The following is a 16,581-nucleotide window of genomic DNA, read 5'->3' as shown; positions in this document are numbered from 1 at the left end:
CTCTGCCCTCATGTCACCTTGCTTTGTAACTGTCTCCTCCTAACTCTGTTTGCCTCTCAGTCACGACTTACAGGGGAAAAAATGTCCCCAGGTCTTTGAGGTTATGCCATCCTCCCTTTCTCTCCATGAGTGAAGTTCTTCACCTGAAACTATGCCATCATGGTAAATGCAGAGATGAAAAATATGCAGAGAAGATGTGATCATGAAAAGGAAAGGATAGAAAACGTTCCAATAGAAAAGTCTTTTTCCCCAAACTGAATGGGGGATGACAGCTCAAGCTGCTCCTACGAGGAATTAATTATCCACCATCCACCCAACGCAGGATGACCCTAGTGCACTCAGCCTCACTCTAAGAGCTGCACAGGAAATGACCCACACAAGTAAAGGAAACAAACAGCACAGAGCCAGAAATAGGCTTTAGTCACAAGTAAATACTTTATTTTCAATGTGAGAAGCAATCGACACTAAAATAGAACAGTGAGTTAGACAAAATGAAGCAAAAATAAATCCTAAATAGAAATGATGATTGAAACTCCGAGTGGAACACGAATTCATTCTTTAAACAAACATGTATCATGCACCTACCATATCAAGATACTGTTGTAGGTGCTGAAAGTGATCCAGGGTGGAAGGGCCTTGTTGTTATGTAATGTATATTCTAGAGTGTGCGGCAGAGAGAGGAGGGAGGGGAGGGGAGGGAAGAGAGGAGAGACCCAGTTAATGATTACTGAAGGTGGATGAATTGCTTTCATTCTCCATCTACTGTCAAAAGAAATAGAATGGGGCTATAAAGATGGCTTAGCAGTCAAGGTGCTTGCCTGCAAACCCTAAGGATCCAGGTTTGGTTTTTAGTACCCACACAAGCCAGATGCACATGGTTGGGCATGTGTTTGAAGTTCCTTTGCAGTGCTTGGAGGCCTGGAGTGCCCATTATCTCTCTCTCTCTCTCTCTCTCTCCCTCAAATAAATAAATGAATAAATATATTTTTTAAAAAGAAGTAAAATGTAATTATGGGGAAACGTTTATCCAGCAACATTGAGCTACATTCGTATACATATTTCCCTTCCTGGTGAAAATCCATTGAAATAACAGAAAACCAGGCTGGAGAGATGGCTTAGCAGTTAAGGTACTTGCCTCAAAGCCATGTTACCCAGGTTCCCGGGTTCGATTCTCCAGGACCCACGTAGGTCAGATGCACAAGGTGGTGCATATATCTGCAGTTCATTTACACAGCTGGAGGCCCTGGAATACCCATTCTCTCTCTGTCTCTCTCTCTCTCTCTCTCTCTCTCTCTCTCTCCCTCCCTCCCTCTCTCTCCTTCTTTTCCTTTGTCAAATGCATAAACATAAAAATTTTTTTTCAAAAGAAATAACAGAAAACCATATAATGAAAAGATTAAGTCCATATTAGTTCTTATGTTTTTATGAAATCATACCAAAGCTGTATGGATTAGAATAGTTAAATTCAATGTGCATTCATGACACAGTCCAACTCTAGCACGGAGCAGAACAACTGTTTTCTCTTTCCATCCTCGGCATCCACCTGGTGGTGGTGTGGGTAGGACCAGCATCCCGTAGTAACCGGCATGGGAAAGTCCACAGGGGGACTGTCAGCAGGTCATCTGGAAGTGACATACATCACATCTGGATAGCATGGCCCTTTCTAATTATAGTAGGGAAAAAATTAGAGGCTAATAAACACATGACATCTCCTAGCACCCTGAAAAGCAAAAATGAATGATTTCAAGCAGAAATTTTGAAGAATTTGTCAAATCTAAGAAGCAATTCAATTGGATTGAGTTGAAATCAACAGAGGAAACCCTATCCCAGCATTAGGGAGGCAGAGGTAGGAAGATCAGAAGATGGACATGAGTTCAAGATCAGCCTAAGACTACATAATTAATTCCAGGTTAGTCTGGGCTACAGCGAGACCCGACCTCAAAAAAAAAGGGGGGGGGGGGGAAGAAAAGAAAGAAAGAAAAAAGAAACTGAGGAAGAAATAGGTAAGAAATCAAAGGAGAAATTTTCTACACACATACAAACACACACATACAAAAATCAATTCCAGAAATACTTCAATCACAATCAACAAGTACAAATCTCAGGAAAGATTTTTGGAAATGTTGTCAGGGGAAATATAGTGTTTGAATGAAACTCCGCTCAGGAAGAACTGGGCTGTTCCACGCCCCCCCCACACACACACACAGTTACCAGTTACCTGGCGCAAATGTTCGTCCTGAGCAGCAAAACGGTACATTGAGTGAGCAGTCTTTCTGCACTTCCACAAGGACAGCAGCAGGGACAAAGATGGGGGCGGGGATTTGGAATTAAGTGGCTGTCACCAGCTAAATTACTTAGTGAATCTCTCTGGAGTAGGAATTCTGACCAGGAAATTCAGAGGGAAAATAAAGCTTAAAGAATAGGCAGGGAGCCGGGCGTGGTGGCGCACACCTTTAATACCAGCACTCGGGAGGCAGTGGGGCAGAGGTAGGAGGAGCGTTGTGTGTTCGAGGCCACCCTGAGACTACGTAGTTAATTCCAGGTCAGCCGCCTGGACCAGAGTGAGGCCCTACCTCAAAAAAAACAAAAATAAAGAAAGAATAGGCAGGGAGCTCAGAAAAACCTTGCACCCATGTAGAAACCTTTAGACACATATTGGCGACCCATGCACCCTGGCCCTTCTCAGTGATCACCAGAAGGATACCATTAGTAGGATGATAGCCACAGAGATGCTCGAAGACGTATCTGAATTCCTATCCAAGGATGACTAGATGTTTTAAGAAAAATCAACACCATGAAAGGGAAACCAAATGCAACGAACAGACAATTAATGCTGATAGAAGAAATATTAAGATGATTAAGAACTTTAAAATAGGGGCTGTGGAGATGGCTCAGCAGTTAAAGGTGCTTGCTTGCGAAGCCTGCTGGCCAACATTCAATTCCCCAGCATCCACACAAAGCCAGATGCAGTCTGAATTCACCCTCATAAGTAGCAACAGACACTGTCTCAAAAGGTGGAGCACAGACATCTCAAGGTGCACTTCTGACCTCCACATGCACGCTGTTGGCACCATACACACACACACACACACACACACACACACACACACACACACAATAAATAATTTTTAAAATTTAAAATATATGTAATCTATGTGTGCAAAGAGATTTCTACGTCTGTCATCTTCATAAGACAGTTATACCATATACCAAACAGCTAAAGTTATTAGAAACAAAATTCTATCAGTCCAAAAACTCAGGAGAGTGCTGGAGAAATGGCTCAGTGGTTAAGGCTCTCGTCTGCAAAGTCTAAGGATCCAGGCTGGACTCTCCAGGTCACAGGAAGCCAGACACACACGGTGGCACAAGCAAACAAGGTCACACAAGGTCACACGTGCACATGTCTGGAGTTCAGTTACAGGGGCTGGAGGCCCTAGCGTGCTAATTCTCTATCTCTCTCTCTTTCTCATAAAAAAGACCAGTCTGTTAGGCTTGCTTAAAAAAAAAAAAAATCTCAGTAGATGGCTGGAGAAGTGGCTCAGCAGTAGCAGCACTTACCAGCAAGCGTGGGGGCCTTGGAGCCTGATTAGCCCTGAGTTCAATTCCCCAGCCTTAGTCTTGAGCAGGATGAGAAACAAGTCGGCATCTGTTTCTTGTATTTTTCATATCTTTCAAAGTGAGGCACTGATGATCGTGCTTTACATTGTCTTTTCAAGGATGTTTATTCAGAAAATGTCTTGGAAAATAGGAAGTGTGTCCTTCCAGAGCAAGGGCATGCTTAGTGTATTGAATTTCTTGCTCTAAAGCAAAGTACAGACTTGCTAATAATATACCCTCAAACATCAAATCAGGGTTCTCCTTTCCCAGCGTACTGTGTATGTTGGTATCATCTGGCTATTTACATCTCCCTGTGGAAATCAGCACTAAGAAACCAGTACGTTCAACAGTCCACTGATAACTGCTATTCTGTGAGTAATAAACTCCGTGTCTCTGACCCAGGAATCTCATGACGTCTTCCACTGTGCATGAAATGATAGCTTCTCATTTGTAAGTTGGGTAAAGACTCAGACCCTCCACAGATGTTAACAACAATGAAGTCCTGAGAGCTAAAATGGAGACATGAGAGATTGGGTCAAGGGTCTCCCCAAATTCAGCCCTGAAGACAAACTTGGACTCTGCAGAGGAGAAATGTGAAGGATCCAGAGACTTAAAAATGAAACAGACATTGTGAAGTAATAGGGGGAGTTGAAAAAGCAGATAATAAAGAAGAAAAACTTTCCCCAAACCCAAGCAACAGCAAATATTTAAATTAAGATGTTTATACTGGGCTCAAAGAGATGGCTTAGCAGTTAAAATTTTTGCCTGCCAAGCCTAAGGATCCAGGTTCAATTCCTGCCAGATGAGATGCACAAGATAGTACATGCATCTAGAGTTTGTTTGCAGTGGCTCGAGGCCCTGGCATGCCCATTCTCTCTCTCTCTCTTTCTCTCTCTCTCTCTCCCTCTCTCTCCCTCCCTGTCTCTCTCTCTCTCTCTCTCTCTCTCTCTCTCTCTCTCTCTCTCTCTCTCTCTCTTTCTCCCTGCCTCTCTCTGTCTCAAATAAATGAAAAAATAAATAAATAAAAAGAAGTCTATGTTATCTCAGTGGGTCACCTCATAGACTATGTATTAATCACAGAGGACAAAACGTGCTTCTGGAATAGTCACAGCTGGCAGGAGCCGCCTTAACCAACGGGAACAGTGGGTTAGACTGATCTAAGTGCTTGCTGACACGGTGTAACAAGTACCCAATATCATTTCTGGAATATTCTTGCCAAAAAAAAAAGTTTACTCTGCACTTAGCCACAGGGAACAATCAGACAGGTCTAAACAGAAAGGGAAATATTCTGCAGGACAATTGATTTAAGCTCTTCACTGGAAAATATGCATGATCTAAAAGACAAAAAAAAAAACAAACCAGAAAACAGGAATGTTCTTTTTTAGATTAAGGGAATGAAAAGGAAATGGTGTGTATAGTCTTTACTTAGATTCCTTGGTTTAAAAAGCCATAGAGGGGCTGGAAAGATGGCTCAGCAGTTAAGGCATTTGCCTGCAAAGCCTAACGGCTGAAGTTTGATTCCCCAGTATCCACTTAAAAGCCAGATGTACAAAGTGGCACATACATTTGGAGCCCATTTGCAGCAGCTAGAGGGGCACATCCATTCTATCTGTCTCCTCTCTCTGTCTGCTTGCAAATTAAATAAATAAATAAATAAATAACTTTTTTAAAAGCCATAGAGGACATTATGAAACAATTGTGAAACAAATATATGAAACATATCTATATATAATACATACATACATACATATATATATATATATATATATATATATATATATATACATAGACATACACACACACACATATATATACATACATATATATATATGTGTGTGTGTGTGTGTGTGTGTGTGTGTGTGTGTATCTGAGAGAGAGAGAATGGGCACACCAGGGCCTGCAGCCACTGCAAAAGAATTCCAGATGCATGAGCCCCCTTGTACATCTGGCTTACATGGGTCCTGGGGAATTAAGCCTAGGTCCTTTGGCTTTGCAGGCAAGCACCTTAACTGCTAAGCTATCCCTCCAGCCACATACTATATTTTTTTAAAAAAATAGCCATGTATCAAATTTTATTTAATCATATTCAGCAAAAAGTTAAAAATTATTTAGTGGTGATAATTATTTTAGAATTATGTAATAAAAGACCCTGGTTCTTTAGGAGTTATATACTAAAGTGTTGGGGATAGAGTATATTTTTTATTATTTGAGAGAAAGAGGCAGTGAGAAAGGGAGAATGGGCAGGCCAGGAACTCCAGCCACTGCAAAGAAACTCCAGGTGTGTATGCCATCTAGTGCATCTGGCTTACATGGGTCCTGGGGAATCGAAACTGGGTCCTTTGGCTTTGCAGGCAAGCCCCTTAACCACTAAGCCAGCTCTGCAACCTGAGGATGAGGTATTATTAATGTCCACAACTTACTCTAAGGTGATTCATTCTAAAACACCTAATGTGTAATTTATACATTCTTTTATACATAAACTTGTATAATTTTTCAAAATGACAAACTGGAGAAAACATAGAGCAATTTCTAATCAACTACCAAGTGAAAACTAATATAAAAAGGCCCCATACCGTGACCTATTTTTAAAAGCTACTTTAGAGTTCAAAAGTTTAAAGGTTTTACCCTAAAATTTTTTCAGAGAGCCATAAATAGGTTGCATGTGCAGTGTCTCTCGATATAAATAGAAGAGAACAAGGTCATCCAAGTTCTTAGAAAAACTTGGTTTGAACATAGGTTTCTATAACCAACCAATAGAATTGCAAGGTGCGGACAAGTTGAGAGGAGAGACGCACTTGCAGGCACGTGGAGACCAAGGAGATGCACCGAGCTTGCAAACCAGAAGGCGGTGGCAGGAAGCCCCCTTGGGGCTTCTCCCAAAGCTCAGCCTCCCTGCTGAGGATCAGGTGCGCAGACCAACTCTGCTGCTGGCTGCCCTGAGGCAAAATGCAAATGCTTTTAAGAGGTCATCGCCCCCAATTTCAAAATGGTGATGTGCTAAATTATGTGCTTAATTAATTTCTACCCAGTGCCATACCATAAAATTGGAAAACAATCCCTCAGGCAGCTCCATCCACCGCCACCAACCCCTGCGGGGGTCACTGGGCGGAAAGTACACAGCCAAGAGTCAGAACTTCCTGTCGGTAAACTCGTGTTTACGTTTTGGCTGAATGCTCAGAGGTCCATTTTTGCTGTAATTTGATGAAAGGTGCACAGTTGCAACTTAATTGCTTATCTCCCTCTCCTTGGGTGGCTACCATAGGAGACACAAACCACTGTGACAAAGATTGTGTTAGTTTGAGTAGCCAGTCTTCACAAATTTGAGGGTTTTTGTTTTGTTTTGGTTTTGTTTTTTGGTTTTTCCAGGTAGGGTCGCACTGTGATCCAGTCTGACCTGGAATTCACTATGTAGTCTCAGGCGGGCCTTGAACTCATGGTGATCCCTCTACCTCTGCCTCCCGAGTGCTGGGATTAAAGGCGTGAGCCACCACGCCCAGTGAATTTTAGTATTTTTAATATACACACACACACACACACACACACACACACACATTTCACAACAGGTTGGTGAAACTGAGCTAAGAAGTAATGGGTGTACTTTCTACCTCTTAAGTGTTCAATCATATGTTTGCAACTATTTCAACTTATTTTTTAAAATTTTTTAAATTTTATTTTTTGAGGCAAGCCCAACAGACTGGCCCTTTTGGTGGTTTGTTTGTTTTTAAAGGTAGGACCTCACTCTAGCCCAGGCTGACCTAGAATTCACTATGTAGTCTGAGGGTGGCCTTGAACTCACGGCAATCCTCCTGCCTCTGCCTCCCCAGTGTAGGGATCAAAGGCATGTGCCACCACACCTGGATCTAGACTGGCCTTTTTTGGTGTGAGAAAGTGAGAGACATAATTGACGTACCAGGGCCTCAGCCCCTGCAATCGCACTCCAGACACACGCACCCACAGAGCTGAACAGGAGTCCTTGGGCTTTGCAGGCAAGTGTCTTAACCACTAACCTATCTCTCCAGCCCTCAACTTTTTTTAAACTTTTTATTGACAACTTCCAGAAGTAGAGACAATATACCATAATCATAATCCCCCCACCACTCCCCTTTGCCCCCCTTCCAAATCTCCCTCCAGCTGAATCCCTTTCCAACTAATCACTTTTCTATTTTGATGTCATCCTTTCTTCTCCCTCCTCCTATTATGCAGGTCTTGTGGAGACAGAGTCAGTGACTGTGAAATCCAGACTATCAAGGCCACTTTGTGTCTGGAGACTGCATTGTAAGCAGTCCTCTCTGCTTTGGGCTCTTAAATCCTTTCTGCCTCCTCTTCTGCGATGGTCCCTGAGTCTGTCTCAGTGTTGAACATACCACTGCACTTCTCAGCACCAACTCTGATTTCTTGAGAATTGTTTCCACCTTGTAGAAATAGAACTCGGTGAAAGAGTAATAATCATGAAAGTATCACCTTTTTTCCCAGGTCACATGGTAGTGAACAGCAGTGTAATTACTTGGATATTTTCCGTTATTGTCTAGATAGTCTCAAACACTCTATAAGGTCCACGAGAAAGTAACTGGGTGTGGTGTTGAGTGCCTGCAGTATCAGCACTTGGGAAGCTGAGGCAGGAGGATTGCCATGAGTTTGAGACCAACCTGGACTATATAGTGAATGCCAAGCTACAAAGCAAGATCTAGTCATGGAAAAGAAGGAGAAAGAAAGGGAACAAGACTCTTCAACTTCTGTTCTTTCTTTCTTATTTATTTATTCATTTGTTTATTTATTTAGGAGGGAGAAAGAGAGAGGTGGAGGGAGAGAATGAGTGTGCCAGAGTCTCTAGCCACTGCAAATGAACTCCAGATGTATGCGCCGCCATGTGCCTCTGGCTTACATCGGCACTGAGGAATCAAACCTGGGTCCTTAGGCTTTGCAGGCAAGTGTCTTAACAACTAAGCCATCTCTTTAGCTCACTTCTGTTATTTCTAATATCAAGCCCTGTGCTTTGTACATAGCTGTCCCTTAAAAAATGTTTGCAAGTGGGTTGGAGAGATGGCTTAGCAGTTAAGGTACTTGCCTGCAAAGCCTAAGGACACATGTTCAAACCCCCAGATCCCTTGTAGCCAGATGTAGTGACGCAAGCACACAATGTTGTACATGTGCACAAGGAGGTACACGTGTCTGGAGTTCATTCGCAGTGGCTGAAGGCCCTAGTGTGCCTCTCTCTCTCTCTTTCTCTCTCTCTCTCTTTTGTTCAATCTCTCTCTATCTCTCTTTCAAAATAAATTTAAGGGCTGGAGAGATGGCTTAGAAGTTAAGGCATTTTGCCTGTGAAGCCTAAGGACCTAGGTTCCATTCCCCAGGACCCACATAAACCAGATACACATGGTTGCGTGTGTAAGGGAAGTGTAAGAGAAAAGCAAAGGAGAACACCAGACTTGATCTCTACAGACTGTTTATTGAGAGAAACAGCAAAGGGCAGCAGTCTTCCCACAGGATGAAGGCTGAAGCACTGGGCCAGGCTGGGGTGCAAGCTTATAAGAGGATCCTAAGAAAAATAGGCTGTACCAGCTGTAGGTCTAAGGGATGTAGATAAGGAACTGTAGTTATTTGTGTCCTTGCTCAGAATAAGCTTTTTTACCCAAATCGTCCAAGGAGGATATCCCATCAGACGGTTTCTGGTCCCTCAAGGTTTTCTGAGTTAAGGGAAGTTTATCAATCAGCAGTAGCCTGACAAGGCCGAATGTCTCTGTGACTTCTTTATTGCTTGCTAGTTTGGGGAATAGTCATTAACTCTTTAGTTCTCTCCAGTTTACAGGGAAGGCTGTTAACACTTTAGCCCCTGGAGTTCATTTGCAGTGGCTGGAGGCCCTGGAGCACCAGTTCTCTCTCCCTCTCTAAAATAAATAAATAAATGTTTAAAAAATAAATACATTCAAAAAAGAAATATTCATAGTGAATGAACTCATGAGTGAATAAATCAATAAATAAATCCTACGTTGGAACCTAGTAGTCTGGCTGGGTTAAAGACTTGCTACGCCTGTGCCCCCAGCTCTAGAGAGGCGGGGTACCTATCGCGGGAGACAGAGACAGGGCGCGCTTGTCTAGCCAACTCTAGTGAGCTCTGCACTCAGTGAGCAACGCTGTCTGAGAATGAAGTGGGTAGAGGAAGACACCTGAGGTCGACATCTAAACTCTGTGCGCACACACACACGTGTGTACACGCACTTGCACACACACACACATGCAAACAGGAAGGAGGAAAGGAGGGATGGGAGGGGAAGAACGAGTAAGACAAGTTTTCAGGTCTGGAAGGTTGTTTCCATCGTACAGGATTCTTGCTGTCCATATGAAGATTGTCCGGGGGAAAGAGTGTACCTGGACTTAGGGCTCTGGTCTCCCACCTCATTCCATGTGAAGTCATGCCCGCAGCAACTTGGCGCCTTGTTTCCAGAAAGTCAGACTGTGCACACTTGAGGTCAGTCCTGGCAGCTACAAGCCTTGGGATTTGGACAGCTCCCAGGCTGAGACCCTCCACACGCCACCTCGGCTGCTACCACTGTGTCTCAGCACCCCAGTGAGGCTGGACCGCTTGGCTGGGCACTGACGGAGCTTGGAGAGCTGAGGAATTGGAAGGCAGCTGGGCGGCGGCTTTGCGCAGGCTGAGAGCCTTTGTCTGGAATCAGAGAGAACAGCAGGCACTCCCATCCTCCCTGCTGAGCGTCAGCTGCTCCTGGCCCCTTCGCTTGCCCAGGCATTTGAGACCAAAGCAAAATAAATAAATAAAAGCCTGGTTTACAAGCTAAATCCCTGCTCCCGAGATGATGAGTTTGAGTCATTCACAAAGACTACTTCCCATCAAAAATAGGGACCTTGGACTGGAGAGATGGCTTAGCGGTTAAGTGCTTGCCTGTGAAGCCTAAGGACCCCAGTTCGAGGCTCAATTCCCCAGGGCCCACATTAGCCAGATGCACAAGGGGGTGCTCACGTCTGGAGTTCATTTGCAGTGGCTGGAGGCCCTGGTGCGCCCATTCTCTCTCTCTCTCTCTCTGCCTCTTTCTCTGTCTGTTGCTCTCAAATAAATAAAAATAAACAAAAATTTTTTTAAATATAGGAACCTTAACTTTATCTTGATGCTTAGGATGCATTGACCTCACTTGTCGTTCCCTGAAAGTTGTGACAGCATGCTACACACACACACACACACACACACACACACACCAGGCACCCATGCACACACATACACATACAGGCATTTTCATCGCCAAAAGCTGTTAAGGTTGACAGAGCATTTGATGCAACACTAGCCAGTCTTTGCAGTGACATTCTGAGGGTAGAACTCGCATCTGTGATTTCTTACCCCTTTCGCTTGACAAGTGACCTGTCTTTCTCAGGAAAGGAAGTCAGTGGGGCAGCCAAGAGTGTGGACTGCAAAATTGAGGAGAGCATCGAAACGCCTGCCCTGGATGACGCCTCGCCGTCCCCTGTCGATGGGCAACAGCACCCCTGGCAGGTTTCCACAGACATTGAGAACACTGAGAGGTAAGTGGGAAGTTCCATTAAAAAAAAAAAAAGCTGCCAGTGGGCTGGAGAGATGGCCTAGTGGTTAAAGCATTTGCCTGCAAAGCCAAAGTACACGGGTTCGATTCCCCAGGCCCCACGTAAGCCAGATGCATAAGGGGGCTGGCTGGAGGCCCTGGCATGCCCATTTTCTCATTCTCTCTCTCAATTAAATAAATAAAATGAAAAAAAAAACTAAAAAAGAATTTTTTTAAAATCTTGCCAATCCTCCTCCAGTCAGTGCTCTTATGGGACACCAAGCGTGAAGGGTTTTCTGCTCAGCTTCAGGAGAAAGGGGGCTGTCTTTGGTCTGCAGTGCAGCCTTTGTGAGCAGGGGCCTTGGGGATTGCCTCATCTGCAGATAAAAGAGGTGAGGTGAGAGAAAGCGTGTGAGTCCAGGTTGCATTACTATGACAGAATGCCTGAGGGGGGAAAAGCTATTTAAAAAAGAAAAGGGCCAGAGAGATGGTTTAGCCAAGGGACCCAGGTTCGATTCCCTAGTACCCACATAAGCCAGATGCACAAGTTGGCACATGTGTCTACCGTTTGTTTGCAATGGCTCGAGGCCCTGGTGTGCCCGTTCTCTCTCTCTCACTCTCTCAAATAAAAACCAAATACTTCAAATTTTTCAGTACATGATCTGCCAGATCCCATCACGTTTAGGCCTGAGGAAAATAAAGATATCATCTCAGAGGGGCTCGTGGCAGAGAAGAATGCTCGGCTGCTGGTAACCAGGAGAAGCAGAGCCAGAAGCCAGGCGCACCTCCAAAGGCAGGCCGCCAATGACCTACTTCCTCCGATGAGGCTCTGCCTCCCAGCTTCCACCACCTTCCAGCAACGCCATCAAATTATCCACCCATTAATTTATTAATCTCCCAATTAGGGCCAGAGACCTCATGATTCAGTTACCTCTTCACAGCGCCATCATCTGGGGACCAAACCTGACACCTGGGTCTTTGTGGCCATTTTATACCTAAACCACCATAAAGGGCAAGTCATTTCATATCCTACGGGTGAACATGAGCCAGGCTTGACAGTGGATGTTGGCTCCCAGACCTCAACCTCCCCCCTCCAGCACACTGCATCTCCATAAAAGATAGAAACAAGGGCCTGGAGAGATAGCTTAGCAGTTAAGGCACTTGCCTGTGAAGCCTAAGGACCCAGGCTCAATGCCCCAGTACCTTGTAAGCCAAACGCATATGGTGGCGCATATGTCTGAAGTTCGTTTGCAGTGATTAGAGGCTGTGGTGTGCCCGTTCTCTTTCTCTCCCCACCTCTTTCTAGAAAATAAATAAATAAATATTAAAAAGACATATAGAAAGAAGCCAGAGGTGAGTTCAGGGTCAACCTAGCTTACATCATAAGACGCTGTCTCAAAAATAAATGAGTAAATAAATAAGATCCTGCCCGAGGCTAGGCTGGTGGTTAGCATTCTGTCGTAGACAGTAGAAGGGCTCCTGAGGATCCCAGCCCCTCCCTGAAGAGCGACTGGCAGGAACAGTTTCTGGGGAGAGGTATTGTTTTCGGTGGTGTAGCTACTGCTAAGTTGCCTGTGCTCAGTAAATGCAGTGCATAACCTTCATGCAAGCAGCCCTCACCGAACGCACGTGCATGTGGTGGAAATGGCACTGGTCTTGAAGAATAAGGAATTCAGTGAGAGGTGGAGGGGAGCTGGGAGGTGAATATAGCAAAACACATTATATAATGTAACACAAGTGTCAAAAGGCAGGCGTGGCGGTGCCCACCTTTGAACCCCATAATTGGGAGGCAGAGGTAAGATTCTGAGGCCACTCTGAGACTACATAGTGAATTCCAGGTCAGCCTGGGCCAGAACGAGATCCTACCTCAGGGAAAAAAAAAAAAAGTGTCAAAGGATAAAATACATTTTAAAAGAAAGATTTTAAAAAAGGATGATGGGCTGGAGAGATGGCTTAGCGGTTAAGCGCTTGCCTGTGAAGCCTAAGGACCCCGGTTCGAGGCTCGGTTCCCCAAGTCCCACGTTAGCCAGATGCATAAGGGGGCACACGCGTCTGGAGTTCGTTTGCAGAGGCTGGAAGCCCTGGCGCGCCCATTCTCTCTCTCTCCCTCTATCTGTCTTTCTCTCTGTGTCTGTCGCTCTCAAATAAATAAAAAATAAAAATAAAAAAGGAGGAATGAAAAAAAAAACAATAGGGGAGAAAGTTGATTCTATGTACTATCACAGTTTGCTCACTAGGCTAGAGCTCGAATTTTCCATTTGATTAAGGGAAAAGAAACTAAAGCCATCCAATGACACTTCTGTACATCCTCAGATGTCAGTTACACAGAATGTCTCATTTAGCTAGCGTTTTTGTCCAATTCACAGAGAGCTTTTCTGGGAACTCCTTTCTCCTTTAGAATGTGGCTGATGCCCCCTAGTGGTCAGTTAGTTCCTGCACGGTCCTGCAGCTGACAGCCAGAGAGGGAGTTTCCTCTCAGGAGGAAAAAGTTTCTACAGTGATTCTATTTTATTTCAGAAAAGAAGCGATAATAATGCAATAGCACGTGCTGTTGCAGTCAGGTTCGCATTGCTGGTAGAAATCACCCAACTGAGAGCAGCTTCTGGGAAAAAGAGGTTTATTTTGGCTTACAGACTCGAGGGGAAGCTCCACGATGGCAGGGGAAAACGATGGCCTGAGCAGAGGGTGGACATCACCCCTTGGCCAACATAAGGTGGACAACAGCAACAGAAGAGTGTGCTAAACACTGGCAAGCAGAAACTGGCTATAACACCCATAAGCCCACCCCCAATACCTTCCAGGTGGCAATAATTCCCAAATCTCCATCAGCTGGGGAGCTAGCATTCAGAACACCTGAGTTTATGGAGGACGCCTGCATCAAACCACCGCAAGTGCCGGATCTCATCTAGATGCTGGAAAATGCCATTCTGTGAGGCAGCGAGCCGAGGCCGTTGTTCACTGTCCCTCACACTCATATCCGTGTCCTTCGCTCTAGATGTCCCCAGAGCCTGCACAAAGTGGCAATTCCACTGCATGTTGTGTGTATATGGGGTTGAGCTACGGACAAAATAATGAACATCTTATTTTTTTATTTTTAGAAATGTTACACACAACGGCACTTAGAGCCATTGTGGCTCTACTTTCAGATCAGATTGTATTATAATTCTAAAGCTAATTACCAAATTTCTGTGTTTATAGAAAGCTGGAACATGTGGTAATTATGTGCTATTAATAAAATCTGAATTTTTATAAGCTTGGATATCCAATAATTCATACAATAAGGCTGTTTTTCCCAGCTTGATAGCACTCTGGACAAATGGTGAGGGAGTGATGTATCTTAATTTATACAATAGAAAATTCTTTGCTCTGTTCCCAAGTTGCGGGGGGGGGGGGGACAGAATGCTGTGTTGAAAGCAGAAACCATCAGCAAAGGTATTTTCCCTGTCAGACACATTGAACAGCGCCTCTAATCACATTTCCTAAGCTTAGATGGCTGCAAGAGTAGTGTAGGAAAGCCCACAGGTTAAGGTAAGGTAGCCTGCAAAGTAGGGTAGGAAAGCCCACAGGTTAAGGCAAGGTAGCCTGCAAAGTATGGTAGGAAAGCCCACAGGTTCAGGCAAGGTAGCCTGCAAAGTAGGGTAGGAAAGCCCACAGGTTAAGGCAAGGTAGCCTGCAAAGTAGGGTAGGAAAGCCTACAGGTTAAGGCAAGGTAGCCTGCAAAGTAGGGTAGGAAAGCCCACAGGTTAAGGCAAGGTAGCCTGCAAAGTAGGGTAGGAAAGCCCACAGGTTAAGGCAAGGTAGCCTGCAAAGTAGGGTAGGAAAGCCCACAGGTTAAGGCAAGGTAGCCTGCAAAGTGGGGTAGGAAAGCCCACAGGTTAAGGTAAGGTAGCCTGCAAAGTGGGGTAGGAAAGCACACAGGTTCAGGCAAGGTAGCCTGCAAAGTGGGGTAGGAAAGCCCACAGGTTAAGGTAAGGTAGCCTGCAAAGTGGGGTAGGAAAGCACACAGGTTAAGGCAAGGTAGCCTGCAAAGTGGGGTAGGAAAGCCCATAGTGTTGGCAGCACTGCGGAACTTCAGCTGGCCAGTAATGAGTCTATCTGACCGAAGGGGACGACAAGCCTTGCATAAGTAGGGCCGGTAGCGCTGGTATGGGAAGGGCGTCCTCGGCTCTCCCTTTCTGTCCGTCCAGAGCTCAGTGGGTCCCAGACAGGCCTGTGTGTTTAAAATGGTCCATGCTCAGGCCCCAGGTGGGGTTGATTGGGTTGGCGGCACACAGGAGACGGTCCTGTGCAGCAGCCCAAGGTGACGGAGGCGCCTTCTCCCGGGGCTGCCTCCCTCGACCTTCCCACCCACCCGGCTTGCCCGCAGCGCGAGCGTGGAAGGGGCCCTTCACTTAGGAGTCCTTCCTCGCCGGCTCTCTGGTTCCTAATGCCTCGTCGTCGTGCACTGTCCCCCACAGACAAAGCTATTTCTTTCTCAAAGAAGCAATTCTTTTTTTTTTTTTTTTTTCGAGGTAGGGTCTTGATCTAGCCCAGGCTGCCCTAGGATTCACTCTGTAGTCTCAGGATGACCTCAAACTCAGTGATCCTCCTACCTCTGCCTCCCGAGTGCTGGGATGAAAGGCGTGCGCCGCCCCGCCTGGCTTTTCAAATGAGAAATTATTTAAAAAAGAATTTTTTTTAATTTGATAGAGGCAGAGAGAGAATAGGCACACCAGCCGCCAGTCTTCAGCCACTGCAAACGAGCTGCAGACATGTGCGCCCCCTAGTGCACATGTGCGACATTGCATGCTTGCGTCGACGTGCGTCTGGCTTAGGTGGGGCCTGGACAGACATGAGTTCTTAGGCTTCACAGGCAAGCACCTGAACTGCTAAGCCATTTCTCCAGCCCAACATTTATTTTTTAATATTTTGTTTATTTATTTATTATTTATTTATTTGAGAGAGAGAGAGAGAGAGATTGGCCATGCCAAGTCCTCCAGTCACTGCAAACAAACTTCCAATGCATGTATCATTTTGTTCATCTGGCTTTATGTGGGTACTGGGGAATCTAACCCAGGTTGTTAGGCTTTGTAGGCAAGCCTTGTCTTAACTGCTGAGCCATCTCTCCTGCCCCAATCAGTGATTCTTTATTTTTCCCAAAAATGCTTTTTAAAATATTTTATTTACTTATTTATTTACTTGAGAGAGAGACAGAGAAAGAGGCAGAGAGAATGGGTGCACCAGGGCCTCCAGACGCTGCAAACAAACTCCAGGCGCACGTACCCCCTTGTGGATCTGGCTTATGTGGGTCCTGGAGGTTCGAACCATGGTCCTTGGGCTTCGCAGGAAAACACCTTAACAGCTAAGCCATTTCCCCAGACCCCCAATCAGCATTTCTTAAGACTTGAGTACTTGAGTTCCCCCTTCATACCAGGCCCTTGTGGTGAGCTTGAGGTCCCTGGTGTCTCTCAACATAATG

At 45.1% G+C, this 16,581-nt stretch overlaps 1 protein-coding gene across 1 annotated transcript in view; it reads left to right on the top strand.

Annotated features, from left to right (window-relative positions):
- LOC101614943 (regulator of G protein signaling 7 binding protein) overlaps nt 1–16,581 on the top strand; it is a 125,705-nt gene that overhangs the window by 90,321 nt on the left and 18,803 nt on the right. The window contains exon 4 of the mRNA XM_004671202.2: nt 10,980–11,127. Within this exon, the coding sequence (XP_004671259.1) occupies nt 10,980–11,127 (148 nt within the window). The remainder of the gene's footprint in view (nt 1–10,979; nt 11,128–16,581) is intronic.

Source organism: Jaculus jaculus, chromosome 20, assembly GCF_020740685.1.
Source record: "Jaculus jaculus isolate mJacJac1 chromosome 20, mJacJac1.mat.Y.cur, whole genome shotgun sequence".
In the NCBI taxonomy this organism is placed as follows: domain Eukaryota; kingdom Metazoa; phylum Chordata; class Mammalia; order Rodentia; family Dipodidae; genus Jaculus; species Jaculus jaculus.
The sequence above is the reverse complement of the archived record's forward strand: the minus strand, read 5'-3'. Positions and strand labels throughout refer to the sequence as shown.